This window comes from Suncus etruscus, chromosome 14 (genome assembly GCF_024139225.1).
Source record: "Suncus etruscus isolate mSunEtr1 chromosome 14, mSunEtr1.pri.cur, whole genome shotgun sequence".
Taxonomy (NCBI): domain Eukaryota; kingdom Metazoa; phylum Chordata; class Mammalia; order Eulipotyphla; family Soricidae; genus Suncus; species Suncus etruscus.
Genome location: NC_064861.1, coordinates 84,190,830 through 84,209,109, shown reverse-complemented (window position 1 = coordinate 84,209,109; position 18,280 = coordinate 84,190,830). Strand labels below are relative to the sequence as shown.

Genomic DNA, 18,280 nt, shown 5'->3' with positions numbered 1-18,280 from the left:
TCTCCAAAACTATCGCATCCCTGGGGATGATGATGATAGGGACAAGCTGGCCAATAACTGCTCCCCTCAAGTTCAGCTCCCCTCTGCTGACATCCTGGATGTGGCATCTGAGACTCAGCTGAATGAGGATGTGATTTAAGTAAGTTTCCATGCGTTCCCCACTGTACCCGAATCCAGAGCACCCCTTCCCTATATGTATACCATTTATGGTAGAACACCAGGGTGCAGAGTTTTCTGCTTGTCAAGGCAGGGTGAAATTATTTTTTAAAATTTCTTTTTGCATTTCCATTTTGTTTTCTCTTGCGTGTTAGTTTGATGGAGCTTCACCCACTTAGTGGACTATTCTAAACAAGGGAATCAGAGTCCCAGGTCCCTTCGTTTCTCTTCATTTGAGGCCACACTCTGCAGTGCTCAGGAATTGCTTCTGGTAGTGTGCTCAGGGACCACCCTTGGTGGGACTGTGGACCTAGTAGTGTCTGATTAGCGTGTGCACTGAATATTGTGCCTTATTTCATGTTTGACTCGACCCATGAAGCCTTGGGCAGGGATCATGCCAGTGTGTCTCCGAGTAGTGTATGCAAATGGGTCTGTGCAGAGGAGGCCTTAGCATAGGGACAATGGAATTGACTCCCAGAATTTGAAAGAAACAGGGTTCTATGGGCCACTCTTTTATAATTAATTTTACATTTTATTTTATACATGCAGCAGAGTTCCTGATCACTCCAGGCTGGGATGGGGGCAGTACATACTGCTGGGATTAAACCTCCCTCGGCCCAAGCACCTGACCCCCTTCACCATCTCTTTTCTCCCCTAGAAACTAGTTGAAACAAGTCTGAGACAGGACCTACACTGAGAAGGGCCCTTTGCTTTGGAACCCATCATTGAACCTCTCACTGTCTCTCCCCAGGTTGGGTTCAACAACCAGCAAACCAAAAGGAAAAGAATTGAGGCCGAGGGAAGGAGTTTCCCAGCACCAAGCAGAGTGCCGGGCACGAGTGGGATCCCTATTCTCCCAAAGACTCCCTGATTCCTGGACCCAGTGCTCTCAGCACATGCAGCCCCTTGGACCTGGGCACACCCTTGGCAGAGGGTGGGGAGCCGCTGAGAATGGCAGCTGCCTCTGTGTGGAGCCCAACCCTGCATGCTGAGCCAAGGGGCCCCGTCGACTACAGAGGTTTTATGGATTTGCTGGCAGCCCCATGGAAAACCATAGTCCAGGAACTCAACGAGTTTATCCAAAATTATCACATCTCTGGTGACAATGATTTGAACAGTTTGGACTATTATCTGCTCCCCTCCATTGATAACCCCTCAAGAGTGGTCCCTGAGCACAGGAATAGGAGTAATTTCTGAGCACTGCAGAGTGTGACCCAACACAGAGAAAGGTTAAAAGCAAGAGAAAATAAAGGGACCTGAGACTGTTTCTCTTTCTCAGAAGAATAGTCCACTGAGGACTGTGACTGTAGCGGCATCTGTGGATGGAGCCTGAGAGTTACCCTGAGAGTGGGGGCTATATCCTGTCCTGCAAGCCAAGACTCGGACTCCCCTGTTCAGTGATGAGACTAGAATCTTCTTTTGTGGGAGGGACACAGTGCAGGAGAGGGTGGAGAGGTGGGTGGAGAGCGTGGGTACAGACAGGAAACTGGTCTAAGTTTGTAAATCTAGTGAGTTTAATAAATTGATTTTCAAATGATCAATGCCTTTGTCATTGTGGTGCGTCTCTCTGCAGAACTCTGCAAATGCTCCTGCCTATCTTTGCTTTCCTTTCTGTCCTGAGGGATTCAGTCCCCACTGCCTTGCAGCAGGAGGCCCAGGTACCATCCTAGCCCTGTTCTGTCCATAGTGGCATGATCCATTTGAACACAGTGGGAATGGTTTTGAGTATATGTTTGCAAAGAGGATGGGGCGGCTTCTAGAAGGTTCCAAAAGGACTCCAGTCCTTCCTTCTGTGTGGTGCCTCCCTGGCACAGCAAGGATAGTTTTGAGTACGTGTAGGCAAAGGAGGTTGGTGGCTTCTAGAAGATTTCATAAGGTTCCACTTCATGCCTTCCTGGGCAGGAACAGGTATGACCTGCAGTCAGCTGTGTCACACTGTGCCCAGGAGTGGCTGCGACTGCACAACCTCTGGAGATGTCAAAATGTTGAGATGGAAACACAGGGCATTCTGAGCTCCATAATCGAGGTGTCCAGGACTGGGGACACAATACATTCTGAGGGCGATAGCCTTGCACACAGGAGACCTGGGTTGGATCTTCCATATTACAGCATGTAGTGTCCAGCAAGCAGCATCAGTTTTCCTGAGTACAAACATGTGTACCCCCAAAAAGAAACAAAGAAGCCATAAACAATAGCCAAAGGCTTCATTCCTATCCCACATCCAACAGGGATTTAGAGACTGTGACCTCTCCCAATGAAGGAAGAAGGGCTTCATCTTTGCCCAAGTACCCAATGCTCAGCTGAAGCAGAAACAGCACCACCCGTGAATTCTTGGCAACCACTTGGTTTTTATGTTTTGCTTTGCTTTGCTTCTTGTGTCACACCTCATGGTCCTCAGAGGTTGCCCCTGGCTCTGCACTCAGGAATCACTTAACTCAGGGCAGGCTGGCAACCCATATGTAATGCCAGGTTATTGAACCCAGCCTTGCATGTTGTCAACCCAAGTTCGATTCTCAGCATCCTATATGGTACTTCCTGGCTTCCAGGAATGTTCCCCGAGCACAGAGCCAGGAGCAGTTCCTGAGCATAGTTTGGTGTGGCCTACACTCAGATACGGGGAGGATGCTGACAATTGGGAGTCCAAGTGCAGTCACAGGGTCCCTCTAGATCCTGTCCCACAGCTCTCCTCAGTGTAGTCCCAAAACTGAGAGACTCAGGTTACTAAAGTCTCCCCTTCTCTATAGAGGACGGGGATGTGCAAGCTGAGAAGGAACAGGACAAGAAAACCACCCATAGCCCCCCAAGGAGCTGAGATTCTGGAAACACCTGGGGGAGCTCTCTGACTCCTCTCTAGCACTTCAAACTCTTCTCTGCTTTACTGTCTTTCTCTTGGTGTTTCAGCCACACCAGGAGGTGCTCAAGGGTTCCTCCTGGCTCTGTGCTCAGAAATTACTTTTGGCAGGCTCGAGGGAGCATGTGAATGCCGGGGATAGAACCTGGGTTAGCACTGTGCAAGGAAAATGCCCTCCAAACAGTGCTCTGGCCCCTATATTTTCAATTTTAGTCCTTTATTGCATTTAAATTCTAAATCATTTCTGTAAGCAAAAAACAGGAGAGACTCAATGAATTGAGTTCAAGGACTCTGGGGGTGGGGATGGGGGCTGGTCCAATCAACTCCCCCTGAGCACAAAACTCCACCAGGCATACCCTGCTCACAAAAAAATATATAAAGCCTAAACAAAAAGAAACAGAAAGAGAAAAAAGAAAGAAAGAAGAAAGAAACAAAAGAAAGATGAAAGAAAGATGAGAGAAGGAAGAAAGAAAGAAAGAAAGAAAGAAAGAAAGAAAGAAAGAAAGAAAGAAAGAAAGAAAGAAAGAAAGAAAGAAAGAAAGAAAGAAAGAAAGAAAGAAAGAAAGAAAGAAAGAAAGAAAGAAAGAAAGATGAATGAAAGAAAGAAAGAAAGATGAAAGAAAGAAAGATGAAAGAGGGAAGGAAGGAAGGAAGGAAGGAAGGAAGGAAGAAGAAAGAAAGAGAAAGAAAGAAAGAAAGAAAGAAAGAAAGAAAGAAAGAAAGAAAGAAAGAAAGAAAGAAAGAAAGAAAGAAAGAAAGAAAGAAAGAAAGAAAGAAAGAAAGAAAGAAAGAAAGAAAGAAAGAAAGAAAGAAAGAAAGAAAGAAAGAAAGAAAGATGAAAGAGAGAAAGAAAGATGAAAGAGAGAAGGAAGGAAGGAAGGAAGGAAGGAAGGAAGGAAGGAAGGAAGGAAGGAAGGAAGGAAGGAAGGAAGGAAGGAAGGAAGGAAGGAAGGAGGGAGGGAGGGAGGGAGGGAGGGAGGGAGGGAGGAAGGAAGGAAGGAAAAATGAAAAAGAAAGAAGAAAGGAAGGAAGGAAGAAAGAAGGAAGGAAGGAAGAAAGGATAGATGGATGAAAGGGGCCCGGAGATATAGTATAGCGGCGTTTGCCTTGCAAGGAGCAGATCCAGGACCAAAGGTGTTTGGTTCGAATCCCGGTGTCCCATATGGTCCCCTGTGCCTGTCAGGAGCTATTTCTGAGCAGACAGCCAGGAGTAACCCCTGAGTACTGCCAGGTGTGACCCAAAATCCAAAAAAAAAAAAAAAAAAGATAAAAGAAGGAAGGAAAGGAGGAAGGAAAGAAAAAGAAAAAAGGAGAGAGAAAGAAAAAGAGAGAAAGATAAAAGAAGGAAGGAAAGGAGGAAGGAAAGAAAAAGAAAAAAGGAGAGAGGGAGAGAGAGAGAGAGAAATGATAGTACAGTGGGGTAGGACTTTGCCTTACACATGCCTTAACCAGGTTCCATCCCATCCCTGGCGTCCCATAGGGTCCCCGGAGCACCCCACATAGAGTCAAAAATAAAAAGATCTCTTAATTTTTTTCCTTTTGGATCTCATCCAGTGATGCTCAGGGTTTACTCTTGGTTCTGCATCAAAGAATCAAACCCTGTGCTGCCTGGAAACTCTCTGGGTTGCTGGGACTGAACCTTGCCCTTTGTTCTCTCTCTCTCCAGCCCTGAGATAGCCTCTTCTTTGCGGTTTTGTTTTGGTTTGGTTTGGTTTGGTGTGTGTGTGTTTTGTTTTTAATTTTTTGGTTTTTTGCCACACCTGGTAGAACTCAGGGGTTACCCAGATCCTGTGTTCAGAATTCGTTCCTTGCAGTGTTGGGGACCATATGGTGTGCCAGAAATAGAACCTGGGACTGTCCAGGGTCATCCACATGCAAGGCAAATGGCTTATTGCTGTGCTATCAGGGGGGCCTGAAAGAACCTCTTTTAGTCATTCTCATTTATTTTTCTTAACCTGATCCTTGCTGGTTCTTCGTAATTTGTAGAAAACTGATATGTAATTTTCGGATCAATTTCTAGGGGGTTCTAAACTTATTGCTTTGACCTCATGTAAATCTTATTTTTGTTTTTTGGGTCACAACATGAAGAACTAGGGTTTCCTCCTTGATCTGTGCTCATAAAACGCACATGGTGGTAAAAGGGGACCATAAGGAATGCTGGGGATCAAATCCTGGTCATCCCAGGTCAAGCAAGGTGTTGCAAGTCAGCCCCTGAAGAGGTTGACTGATGGAGGGATGGAGGATGAGGCCTTTCTTTTCCAGCTCGGAGCACGCCTCTGCCACCCTGTCCAGCCGACGGTTCTGAGGTGAAACGGCGGGTAAACAGCTCGCAGATAGTCAGGCTTGTGGAAATATTAGCTTTATTCGGTGGACAAGACTGAAGCCCAAAGCCTCAGCATCCGTTCCAGCCAAAAGGCCTCTCGCCTTCCACAGACCCTTGTTTTTATCCCCCAGAATCAGGTACCACCCAATGGTGGGATCAGATACCACCCAATGGTGGAAGCAGAATCAGGTACTACCCTAGGGTGGGGGCAGAATGCCAGGTCACACCCTAGGGTAGGGCACAATCACCGATCAGGTTAGGGTGAGTAACATAGTAATCCCCTAAAATATTTACATACACAACAGCAAGGCAAACTCAATATTGCTATGCTGCTATCAACTGGGCTCTAAGTCACATTTGACTGTTTGGGGCATTTGTTTGTTTTATTGTTTTGGTCACACCCATTGCCACTCATGAAATTTTCCTGACTCTGTGCTCAAAAATAATTTCTAGCAAGCTCGGGGAACCCTATTGGCTGAGGGGAATTGAACCTGGATCAGTCCTGGGTTGGCCAAGTGCAAAACAAATGCTCTACCTGCTGTGTTATCACTTTGCCTCTCCTGACCCCATGCAAATCTTTTATTATTCATAATCATTTTTCTTCCTGAAAGATCCAGCACAGTTAAGGAGAGCAGTGAATTGGACCACTCAAATCTTGATTTCATCAAGGTAATAATGTCTAAAGTGTAAATTAAATGAAATACACACTTAACTTGAATATAAATTCATATAAATTCATATTTTTTGTATTTATGGAAGGTGGGTGGAAAACTTGGGAGTGGGTGGAGTGGAGTAGGTGTAGATGTGGGATGGGTATGGATATTATATGCAGGGAACATCAATATCATGGATAATTGGGAAATCACAGTATTATCAACTTTTTAAAGTGGAAAAGTATTAAAAAATCAAGGTGGGGTCAGAGAGATAGCATGGAGGTAGTGTTTGCCTTGCACGCAGAAGGATGATGGTTCGATTCCCGGCATCCCATATGGTCCCCGGAGCCTGCCAGGACAGATTTCTGAGCTTGGAGCCAGGAGTAACCCCTGAGCATTGCCGATTGTGACCCCCCCCCCCAATCAAGGTAAAAGCAAAACAGAGATAAAGGGCGAGCAGAGGCATGAGCATCTCTGCCTCCAGGATGCTGGGCCTGTTCTGGGCACATTCCGCCGCCATGTTTCCCACATGATGAGCTATCAGACCATTGGATTATCCTCCCCTCAGCCCCTCTTCTTCCAGGCGCTTCCTATCTCACCATCTTCTGCTTTGTTGGATCTGATGTGTGGTTAGTTTTTGACCTTCACCCAGGTCTACATGAATAAACCCTGACTGTGAATTGGGGAGAAACCCAGTGATATTTAGGGACCATGTATGTTGGGGAAGAGAAAAGAAGGGCTCTTCGCTCTGCTAAATATTCTCTGTGCTCCCTCCCTGCTGCTGAACTGCTTAGAACACTGGGATTTCAGTGGCCCCTTTCTACCTTTTGGTCAGGGGATTGAGACCTCTAAAAGCAGTACTCAGGGTCCTGGCCATCCCAGGGAATACACATCGCAAGAGTCTAATGTTTGTGTGCTCTGAATGGTGATGGGCATTCCTTGTATACTCAGGTGCTGAGAGTGGGGGCAGGGAAACACTTGAGTGCCTTCCTTAGGGGTGAAAAGGGATCATGGAGTGCCCTGTTTGAGTAGATCCCCTAGCCTAGCATGCTGCAGCCCTGCCCTCTGAACACTCTCCTCCCTGGCACCATTCTTCTCCCTGTTCTGTCTCCTGAGCAGGCTCTAATGCTTATACCATTGGTTCTTTGATGCATGGAGGGTTGGAACTAACTTGGATCCTGCCAGTGTGTTTTACATTTATTGGTATTTTTGGCCACACCCATGACATGGGAGTTTAACCCAGGGCCCTGTGCTCAGGAAACACTCTGGTAATGCGCAGAGAACCACATGCATCGGCAGGATCCAACTGGGGTCAGCAGCATGTAAATGCTATGCATTTTCCGGAGAGCTAATCCCAGAACTTCTTAGAGGGAAAGTCCCAGGCTGGAAGTTGCAGGTGTGATTGGATCCCTAGGGGCGTGGCCTTGATGATGCTTAGTGAGGAGTGGTCCTATGTGGGGGTCCAGAGGATGTGACCATCACCGTGTTTCCTATATATTTGGCCTTGCTGCCCACTCTAGTGGCAGACTTCACTCTGCAGCTCTCAGAGCACAACCACTTTGAGAGTCCGTGCTTTCTAGAAGCTACTATGGCAGGTAAAGTTGGAAACTGGGTGGAAAGCAGTAGGATTTGGGGATGATTTGGTTGATTCAAGGCAAGAATGGGAAGCTTTAAGGTGGCTGTAGAGCTTGTTTGCCCCTTAGGTGCTAGGAGTTGAACCCTAGCCCACCTATGCAGGGAAACCTCTCTCCTTTCTGTTATATTTCTTTAGTGCCTGGAATTGATTTTGAACCATTTTCTTATCCTCAACTTCCCTTCTATTTCCCCTACAGAAAAACAGAAACACACTCGCAAGCCATGCACTCAGTTCTCTCCTTCCAGCTGAAAATCAAAACGAAGCTCTCCAATGTGCTTATTGCATTTCATGTGATTATTTTTTCTTCGACATTCATATTGCAGGGGAACGAGGGGCAGGGGTTGGAGGAAAATGGGGGGGCAAGAATCCGGTCCTGCCCCTCACCCTATCAGTAGCCCTCCTCACTCTCTCACTCCCCGCACCCTGCTCTCCTCTTCCCAGAGATTGGTCTTGATGGTCAGGTGGGAAGCGTTCTTCATGGTGCTCAGCAGCTCCTGCGTGTCCTGGTCATACTTGGAGATGTCCAGCCTAAGGAGCCAGAGAGTCGCCTGCATCTCTGAGCAGAGGGAAAGGATGCCCCCACCCTCCTTATGGGGTCCCCCTCTGCGTTGCCCCAGGAAAAATGCAGCCCAGGCCTTTCTCCGAAACCAACAAGGTCTAAGACAAGGCAAGATCAGCTGCTGCTCTGAGGTGGCTGGCTTCTGGGAGGAGCTAAAGCTCCCCAACCCAGAGGAGGGTTTGCATCATTGTGAGTAGGAAGTGAGTCTGCCTCCTCCAGGAAGCAAAGTTATGTGTAGATATACAAGAAGGGGGTGATTGGTGCTCCTGGAGTGGAGGGTGAGTTGCTGCTGGCACCAGACCATGATTTTAGTGTCTCTGACCACGCCCACACATAACCATGTCCAGCAGCGTGAGACCATGCCCACATCAACTGGCCACTCCCATATCAGGTGGCCATGCCTGGCACCTGTCCCAGCTCACCCTGAGGGACCCCCCACTCACCCCAAGATCTTTAGGTGGCAGTTGGCATCACTCAAGGCAGCACACAGCAGCCTTGCCCCGCTGAGATCCAGTCTGATGTTACAGAGATTCAGCCTCTGCAGAGTCTGGCAGGAGGTGAGGGCAATGGCCAGGTTTGGGCAGCAGGTGGAGGTAAGCTGGCAGAAGTCCAGCCTGGGATGGAGGGGACAGATCTGAGCTGTGGTGATGAGTTCACCCCCCGAGGACCAGGAGATACTCCTGGCCAGAACAGGGGTCCTCACTATGCAGCCTGGTTACTGCTGAGCCCCACAGACAGAGAGCACCCACAGAGGGCACCCACGGACAGAGGGGATCCCAGCCCTGCTTCCTGATCTTTCCATGGTACTGTATGAATGCCCCAGAGTCCTCCCCAGAGCCGATGCGCCTCACCCTAGGACCTCCAATTTGCAGTTGGGGTGCTCCAGGGCTTTACACAGCACTTGCACCCCCTCATCATCCAGGTGGTTCTGGCCAAGCTTCAGCACCCTCAGCTTGTTGTCGTGGATGAGCACTGAGGAGAAAGTCCTGCAGCTGCTGGCGCTGAGGTGGCAGTTGGCGAGCCTGAGGGAAGGACCCACACAAGGACATGTGTGTTTACATCACCAGACATGTGTACACATGTCCGCGCAGACACACAAGGGCACACACTCACACAGACACACCTGTCCACTGTTTCCTTGAATATTCAAGCACATCTGGAGGTGCAAGAGGGTGTGGGTGTGGGTGTGTGTGTGTGTGTGTGTGTGTGTGTGTGTGTGTGACCCCTACGAGTGATTTCTGAGCAGAGCCAGGAGTTACCCCTGAGCACCACCGGGTATGACCCTCCCAAAAAAGAGATGCCATAGCACCCAGTGTTCCCCCTCCCTGCACAAAGGAGACATTGTTAGTATCCCAACCACTGTCTCGTGTGGTCCCTGCCCATGATTGTGTGTAGCATGGGCATATGCATGGGGCTGGAACAGCGCCTGAGCCTAGGAGCTCAGCCATCCCACATCCCTTCAAAGAGACACTATTGGAGTGAAGGTGCAACCCAGAGCTGGTGGACAGGCACTTGAGATACACTCAATACCCACAAATCACGAAACAAGGGGTTGGGGCAACAGCACAAGTGGGGAGGATGTTTGCCTTGCGTGCAGCCAACTTGGGTTCCAATCCCAGAATCCCAGAGAGTCCCGAGCCTGCCAGGTGTGATTTTTGAATGCAGAGCCAGGAGTAAACCCTTAGTACCATTGAGTTTGGCCCAGAAAACAAAACCCCCATGAAAAAAAAAAAAAGCCCTTCACCCTCCCTGCCACACACAACCCTGGGAGCATGGTGGAGAAACCGAGGCCTCATTGCATTCTTGCAACCCCACTCCCTGCACCTGTGTGGGGGCTGGACCTGGTACCCCATGTCAGAGACCATGCTGATGGCAATCTGGGGAGAGGGGTGCCCCAGCTATGCCCCCCCTACCATAGCTGGCAGATGGTGGTGCCCGGCCTGATCAGGGCCTGGCACAGGGACTCCACGCCCACGTCCTCCAGGTGGTTATAGCTCAGGTCCAGGAGCTTCAGTGACTTGTTGTAGCAGAGCATGTCGGAGATGTGGTTACAGGATACGGCCGACAGGAGGCAGTGCATCAGCCTTGGGCAACAGGATGGGACAAATGGGAGGGATGGGACAGTCAGGACCAACGCCTGAGTCCGGCACCAGGGGGCACTGCTGCACATCTGGCCCTCATCCAGTGCTGCTTAATTTAGGGGCCAGCATTGGGGGGGGGGGGGGGTAACCATCCCTGAGCACCAGAGGGCCTGCACCCTCAAATGAAGGTTCCCTGCGCTCTCAGCAGGTGCCCCAGAACTGAAGCTGCGTCATACAATCGCCCCTAGATTAGCATCGGGTTTGGGGGAGAGAGGGGGTAGATGAGCCCCAAAAGCACAGCTCGGCTGTTCAGTCTTCCCAGGCCCAGATATGGGAGGCCGGCATGATAGCACAGTGGTAAGGCATTTGCCTTGCATGCAGACAACCTAGGTCGGGCCCGAGTTCAATCCCCAGCACCCCATATGGTCCCCTGAGCCTGCCAGGAGCAACTTCTGAGCAGAGCCAGGAGTAACCTCTGAGCGCCGCCGTGTGTGGCTCCAAAAATCTAAATAAATAAGATTTGCGGGGAGGGACTGGAGCAATAGCACAGCGGAAAAGGCGTTTGCCTCGCACATGGCCTATCTGGATTCCAACCCTGGCATCGCATAAGATCCCCTAAGCCTCCTGGTAGTAATTTCCTAGTGTGATTCATAAAAATTGGGGGGCTGTTGGGACCATACCTGTCTCTCCCTGGGGTACCATCCTGACTGTGCAGAGGGGAGCCCCTGTGACAGCAGGGATTGAGCTAGCATCTACAGCTGGGGTCTGATCTGGGGTCTGGGGTCCGTAGCCCCTTCCCAATGTCTGGCAGCAGCTGTGTTGTGAGACCAGTGCCCCATCCGCCAGGTCCACGAGGGAGAGGCCCCCTGTTGTCCTCCCCCCAGATGCCACCTACTCCTGAGGCCCCACCCTGATGGCCACTCACATCAGCAGCTCAAGGGTGCAGCTGGGGTCCTTAAGGCCGACGCACAGGTTGAGGACGCCGTCATCCGAGAGGGGGTTCTCCACCAGGGACAGCAGCTTCATGCTCTTGTTGGACATAAGCATCAAGGCCAAGTACTTGCAGCTCTCCTTCAGGATGTGACACTTCCCCAGACTTCGGGGAAGGGGGACACATCATCAATTTCTGCCTGGCACACAGACACCCCACAATTCTGGTTTGGGGGCCACACCCAGTAGAGGGATAGCATGGTGCCAATGATGTACCCCTGAGCCCGTTCAGTGCGAAGACACCAGTGATGAGGCTGCACCGGATAATGGTCCAGCCCCTCATTACACACAAGGCAGAAAATAACCCAGATTCAGCCAAGCTGAGTGAGCCGGACAGGGGGGCCCAGGTCTCAGTCCTCCTGGGTTAGAACCCCTCACAGCTGCATGGGATAGAGGGTGATGACTGCCCATGGCTGGAGGTGAGGTTCCCCCTTCTTCCTCAATCACCCCGATTCGCCCACAGCACTTGTCACAAGTCAAAGCTGGGCCAGATGGGAGAATGGAGACTGGGACAAGGGACAGGGATGTCGGGACAGAGCCTGCCTGGGACCTGACGCAAACCCTGCTTCATGCAGAGGCTAGCATGGGGTGCAGAGACACTCAGGATACAGGGGCCGCTGTCTCTGCTATGTAGCCCCACCCTATTATGCTTGTTAAACTGGATGGGGCACCATCCAGCAAGGACAGAGCTAGAGCCATGAGGAGTCAAGTAGGGGTAGCACTCATGGGTGACTCCTGCCTCTGCACTCAGAAGTTACTCCTGGCAGGCTCAGGGAACCATATGGGATGCTGAGGATCGAACCCGGGTGGGCCACGTGCAAGACAAACACCCTCCCCACTGTGTTATCACTCTAGCCCCGTGTGTGTAGTTGTTGGGGTGGGGGAATCACTCCAGAGCGGGCAGGACTCTGTGTGTGTGTGTGTGTGTGTGTGTGTGTGTGTGTGTGTGTGTGTGTGTGTGTGTGTGTGTGTGTGTGTGTGTGTGTGTGTGTATTTGTGTGTGTACAAGTGTGTCCAGCCTGCAGGGCCTAGACTCACAGGAGCTCGGAAACACTGCAGGGCGGGTGCGAGAGGGCAGCGCACAGCTGCTCCACCTCCGTGTCGGACAGGCAGGTGCCATAGAGGTTGAGGTGCTTGAGGCAGGTGCTGTGGAACAGCAGGTTGAAGAAGCTCAAATCCTGGCCCAGGTTGGTCACTGATGTGCACCTGTAAGGTGGGTGGGAAGGGCCAGACACACCTGTGAGGCCAGAGACGGGCAGGTCAAGGGCTACCCCCCTGGGAAAAGACCTGCATCTGTTTAAAGTCTTTCTTGGCAACTTTATCTTTTTGTTTTGTTTTGGAGGCCACATCCGGTGGCTCAGGGGTTACTCCTGGCTCTGCACTCAGGAATCACTCCTGGCAGGCTTGGGGGACCCTATGCAATGCCAGGAGTTGAATTCAGGTTAGCTAGATGCAAGGAAAGCCCACACCTTGCTACACTTATTGCAAATCACTTTGTTTGGTTTTTGGGTGATACCCAGCCTCGTTCAGGGTTTACTCCTGGCTCTGCGCTCAGAAGTCGCTTCTGGCAGTCACTGGGGAACATATAGGATGCCAGGATTCGAACCACTTTTCATCCTGGATTGGCTGCTTGCAGGGCAATTGCCCTCCCACTGTACTATCTCTCTCAGGCCCCTGAAAAACTTTTTTTTAACTTAGGAGGAAGTCACATTTGGTAGTGCTCAGAAATCACCCCAGGCAGGGTTTTGGAGACGTCATCTCTGGTCCCTGGAAAACTGGGCCAAAACTAGTTTGACCCTCAGCTTCACTGGAAGAAGGACCCTGCCTGTACCCACAGCCCCTCTTCTGGGCCTCATCCATCTTCATGACACCCCTGTGAATGCCCAGGGCCCCACTTACACCAGCCACTGCAGCTTGTGGGGCTGGCTCGCCAGTGCCCCAAAGAGGACAGACAGAGACACGATATCCAGAGTGGAGCCATCCACCTCCAGCATGGAGAAGTCGGCACAGTTGGTGAACACCATGCAGAACTCACGCCATACCTCCAGTCGATCCTCCCTGCAAGATATGCATCATAGCCAGGCACTCAGGGTGGATCCCCAAAGTCCTATACCCAGCTCAGGGACCAGCCCAGGAAACCAAGTCACCATGGCCCAGGGGCTAAAGGAGGGACCCCAGGACAAAGATAAGGTTTCCTCTCACCTCTTCACTCCTGGAGTACTCTGATACCCTACACCCATCTCTCCTAATGAGAACCCCGATTATCCCACCCTCTTCCTCAGGGCCACCCAGTTATCCTCCCACCCCAACTTTCACTTGGAGACCCCAATATTGCATCCCCCTCTCTCTCCTCAAAGCTACTCTAATCTCGCCCCTATACTGTGGGGATGCTGATATCCCACCCACATCTCTCCAGGGGACCCCATTATCCCACATTTCTGGGCTGGGCTCTTTTGGGGGCATCTAAATGATGGGCCACTGAGTTTATTTGTTTTTTAGGAGGCTACACTCAGTGGTGTGCTCAGGGGTTATTCCTGACTCTGTGCTCAGAAATTATTCCTGGCACATTTGGGGAACCATATAGGATGCCAGGGATTGAACCTGCATCGGGAGCATACAAAGCAAACCCCCTATCCACTGTGCAATCATTCTGGCCCTAATTCTAGGACACAGTTGAGTGGGTCAGTGTGATGGGCCCAGGATGGTCTTGTTACAGTACAATTACCACACTGGTAATGCTTGGGGGGAACCATGTGGTGCTAGAGGAGGAACCAGGGTTTAAGGCATAATCTCCTAAATCCTGGTGTTACCTCCCTTGCAGGGAGTAGAGCAGTGGGGTGGTCTCTGCCAGGTGTCAAAACATCCCCTTTCCTTGGCGGAGCCAGACCTGGTCTAGAATTCTCTGTGGAGGCGTCCCAGGGTAAGTTATACTGGGTGAGACGAAAGGCCCTTTAAGGCAGGGGTTCCTCAAACTTTTTAAACAGAGGGGAAGTTTATTGTCCCTCAGATATTGGAGGGTTGGGTTGAAAAAAGAAAGTATGACATAGTGCCAGAGCAATAGCACAGTGGTAGGGCATTTGCCTTGCACAAAGCAGACCCAGGATGGACGTGGGTTTGATCCCTGGTGTTCCATATGTCCCCCAAGCCAGGAGCAATTTTTAAATGCAGAGCCCGAAGTAACCCCTGAGCCTTATCGGGTGTGGCCCAAAGAAAAAAACAAAACAAAACAAAAATAATTAAACTATGACAATGGGAGCCTGAGTGACAGCACAGTGGTAGGGTGTTTGCCTTGCACACTGTCGACCCGGCTTCAATCCTGGGCATCCCATATGGTTCCCCAAGCCTAGTAGGAGCAATTTCTGAGTAACTCCTGAGTGCCACTGGGTGTGATCTAAAATCCAAAATATAAAAATAAATTTTAAAAAATAACTACAGACAATCCTGCCTGAGATAGAAAGAGGGAGAGTTGGAGAGTGAGGGCACGTATTCTACACATGTGCACTATGGACCCAGGACCAGTCAGCGTCTAAGCAGGATAGGCAGCAGTGGCAAAAACAGCCATAGGGCAGGATAAATGTCCCCAGATACCTGAAAACTATAGCGTAGTTTGAGGATACCTGCCTAAGTGTGTGTCCTCCCTGCTGCCTGTCTATACAACTTCTGGTCTGTCTCTAACACACACACACACTCTCTGAGCCCCTTAAAACTCTGTCTCTAACACATATACTCTCTCTCTCTCTCTCTCTCTCTCTCTCTCTCTCTCTCTCTCCCCCTTGAAACTCACTCCGTGGGTTCTGCAAAGGAGGGATCCAGCTGGAAGCGGAGTTTCTTCAGCTTCTTGCAGCTCCGCAGGCAGAAGGTCATGAGAATCAACTCCTCGGTGCTGTGAATCTTGACCCTCAAGTCGGGGAACAAGTCCATGATCTCCCCAATGAACTCAGGCTCCTGTGTCTCAAACAAGCAGTTGAGGAGGTTCTGAAAGTTGACAGGGCCTGGACGCTTGGCCAGGACGCACAGGCCGGAGACCAACTCGGGTCGGGTGGCACGGCCCAGTGGGCAGCCGAGGGTCGCCTCCAGCTTCCTGAGCAGGGCCTCGTTGGTGAGGCCGAAGACATGGATAGGGAGGTGTGACAAGGTGCTGGGCCCCGAGCCCAGCGTGACCTCCAGCAGCCTCGCCACAGAGCCAATGTGCGGGTTGGCAATGCCACCATCGTGGGGCTGCTGCAGAACGTATAAAAGCGAAGCACAGAAGCCCTGGACAACCTCGTGTGCAAACACCACCAGTTCCCCGCGTTGCTGCAGCAGCTTGCGGCCCAGCCAGGCATGCACATCAGCATCAGTCAGCCCATTCCTCTGCAGATGTTCCGGACCAAAGATGTAAGTGCCAGTCCATGCGCCCTCGGCCGCCAGGGCGCACAGGGCCCTCAGGCGCGAGTAATTCTGCATGGGACTGCGGCCTTCAGCACCTCGAGGGAAGATGCTGGTGAGGAAGGACAGGTAGAGGGAAGTGCCAGTGTCACACAGGATGTTTAGGGCCTGCCCCCGTGCCAGCTGCCCCTGCAGGCAGCAGCAGACGATCCAACACTCTAGAGGACAGTTGCAGATTGCAGCCAGTCCTGAGTTGCTCTCCACATAGACAAAGGCAGTGGATGCGTGCCTGGTGTTACGGAAAAAGTGGCTGAAGTAGAGCTTGCGGGTCAGTTCGGTGAAGCCGGGCAGCGTGACATAGCTGGCACTCTGACCCAGGTAGGAGCCCTTCTCGATGTCCCTGTCCTTGTAGCCCCCGGTCACCAGCAGAGTGGCCTCTGGCACCAGGTTCTGCCGCAGCAGGTGGTTCAGGATGATGGCAGGCGAGGCTCTCTGCTGCCAGTCTTCACAGCCTCCAAGCTGCACATCAAAGTCGGGCATGAAGAGGTGCAGGCCATCCACTATGAGCAGGACCCTCTTGGGGTGCTGGAATGCCGTCTCCAGGGGCTCGGCTTCTGCCGGCCAGTCGCGAGCCAAGATCTCTTCCAGGCTGGTCTCTGACAGCTGGTTCAGGTCTGAGCACGTGATGAGGAAGACGAAGGAGAATCGGTCGCGCCAGACCTTCCCCTCTGCCCAATCCAGCATCAGCTTCCTCACCATTGTGGTCTTGCCCATGCCCTCAGGGCTCTTCAGCACCACAATGGGGGGCCCCTCGGACAGGGCACACAGGGCCACCAGCATCTGGTACTGGGTCTCCACGGAGTCTCGATAGAAGTGTTCGGGCACCGGGAGCCGAGCCTCCACGGTCCACAGGCGCTGGAACTTCTCCCTGATGTAGTTGCGGTAGGGGCAGCTCTGGACTGCCAGGGAGGGGTGCAGGGAAGGGGGTAAGAAGAGGTGCGGACATGAAGCAGGCACACCCACCCCGAACCCCAGGAAGGAAGGGACCCTGACTCAGGGCCTGTCCCAGCATTCCAGGCTTCACCAGGTGAGAAAAATATAGGCAGGGGCTTGTTTCACACTGGGGAGAATGAAATTGTCCCCAGACCCAAGCCATAGGACAATAAGGAGGGTACTTGGACCCAAGTTTGATCCCCGGCATCCCATATGGTCCCCCAAATACTTCTAGGAGTGATTCCTGAGTAAAGAGCCATGAGTAAGCTCTGATCATCACTAGGTGTGGCTTGAAAACCAAAAAAGAGAAAAAAGAAAACGTCCCTAGCAGACCAGACTGGCAAGGAAGAGGGCTCAGCAGAATCTGGGTTGAGGGGGCCGGAGAGATAGCATGGAGGTAGAGCGTTTGCTTTGCATGCAGAAAGACAGTGGTTCAAATCCCGGCATCCCATATGGTCCCCAGTCTGCCAGAAGTGATTTCTGAGCATAGAGCCAGGAGTAACCCCTGAGCTCTGCCACGTGTAACCCCCCCCCCAAAAAAAAAGAAGGAAAAGGAGAGAGAAGGAAGAGAAAGAAAGGACAGACAGACAGGGCTAGGGCAATAACACAGTGGGTAGGACGTTTGCCTTGCACACTGCTGACCCAAGTTCAATCCTCGGCATCCCATATGGTCTCTCAAGCCTGCCAGGAGTAACCCGAGTGCCATCGGGTGTGGCCACAAAACAAAAAAATAGATAAACACAAAATCAGTTGCTGAGATTTCGGGCAGGAGGGCATTTCTGGAGCACAGAGGTTGTTGTAAACAGGGAGATTAAAACAGAGAGGGGTAGAGAGGAGATTATGGGGTACAGGCATGTGTCCAGCTGGCAGGTGACACTGATCCCTCTTGGACCCTCAGCTCCCGAGGGCATGGGCAGCTCTCACTGCCCAGAGGATTTTGAACCCCAGTAGTGACCTGCCAGCCCAGAAGGATTACCCTGGAGACCCCTGTGGGGAACCAATGCCCGTCTTGTTCACGTACCCTGCATCTCGGCCTGGGCCCTGGCCCAAAGGTCTGCCCGCTGAACCTGCAGAAAGAGGTTGAGCGCCAGCTCCCAGGCCACCTTGCCTGGATAGTGCCGGCTCAGCAGCGAGGCCAGGGTGGTCTTGTCAGCCTTCTTGAGGGTGGCCCAGGGGATGGGCTGGAGCTGGAGAATCAGGGCCTCTTGTTGCAGCATCTCCTTGAACTTCCACAGCTCATCCTTCCGAAGCTCATTCAGGTAGCATAGCAGGCCCAGCTCTGAGAAGAAATACTCAGACATTGGGGCGGCTGCAGGGCAGGCCTCGCTCTCCTGTGGACAGACAGCAGACAGACAGCAGAATGGTCAGCTCTGCAGAGGGGTCTGAGCCACCAGGAAATGAAATCAGCTTCTAGCTTCACCCCCTGAGAACCCAGGGCCAAGCTGTCAGGGACTTAAAAACTCCAAGGACTGGAGTAGATGTTCATATATGGGAGACTGAGGTTCGAAGCCTGGTACCTCATGGTCCACCAATGCTGTGGGAAGAACCCCCTGAGCACCAACAGCTGAGGCTTAACACTCCTCTCTCCCCCCTGCAGACCTGGGGGGTTGCTACTGGTAAAGGAAGGAAGGTTAGAACGGATTATGATTTGACTTTGGAGTATACAAAGA

General features: G+C 51.5%; 1 protein-coding gene across 1 annotated transcript; it reads right to left on the bottom strand.

Moving 5' to 3' along the window:
- Positions 1 to 1,004: 1,004 nt before the first annotated feature.
- On the bottom strand, positions 1,005 to 17,911 carry NLRP9 (NLR family pyrin domain containing 9). The gene is made up of 11 exons (XM_049787497.1): positions 17,632 to 17,911; positions 15,034 to 16,576; positions 13,149 to 13,307; positions 12,288 to 12,455; positions 11,185 to 11,355; positions 10,092 to 10,262; positions 9,030 to 9,200; positions 8,622 to 8,792; positions 8,042 to 8,147; positions 1,413 to 1,472; positions 1,005 to 1,079 (listed from the first exon to the last, which is right to left on the bottom strand). The coding sequence occupies exons 1-11, from the start codon at positions 17,909 to 17,911 to the stop codon at positions 1,005 to 1,007; spliced, it is 3,075 nt and encodes a 1,024-aa protein (XP_049643454.1).
- Positions 17,912 to 18,280: the final 369 nt, after the last annotated feature.

What these genes read in the sequence shown, in the direction of transcription:
- NLRP9 (XM_049787497.1), bottom strand. Translation starts at nt 17,911, where the DNA reads ATGTCTGAGTATTTCTTCTCAGAGCTGGGCCTGCTATGCTACCTGAAT. An exon ending in GGCCCAGGCCGAGATGCAGG is followed by an intron (nt 16,577 to 17,631) that starts GTACGTGAACAA and finishes CCTCCCTGGCAG; the next exon opens with TCCAGAGCTGCCCCTACCGC. An exon ending in AGAAAGAGAAACAGTCTCAG is followed by an intron (nt 1,080 to 1,412) that starts GTCCCTTTATTT and finishes CCCTCTGCCAAG; the next exon opens with GGTGTGCCCAGGTCCAAGGG.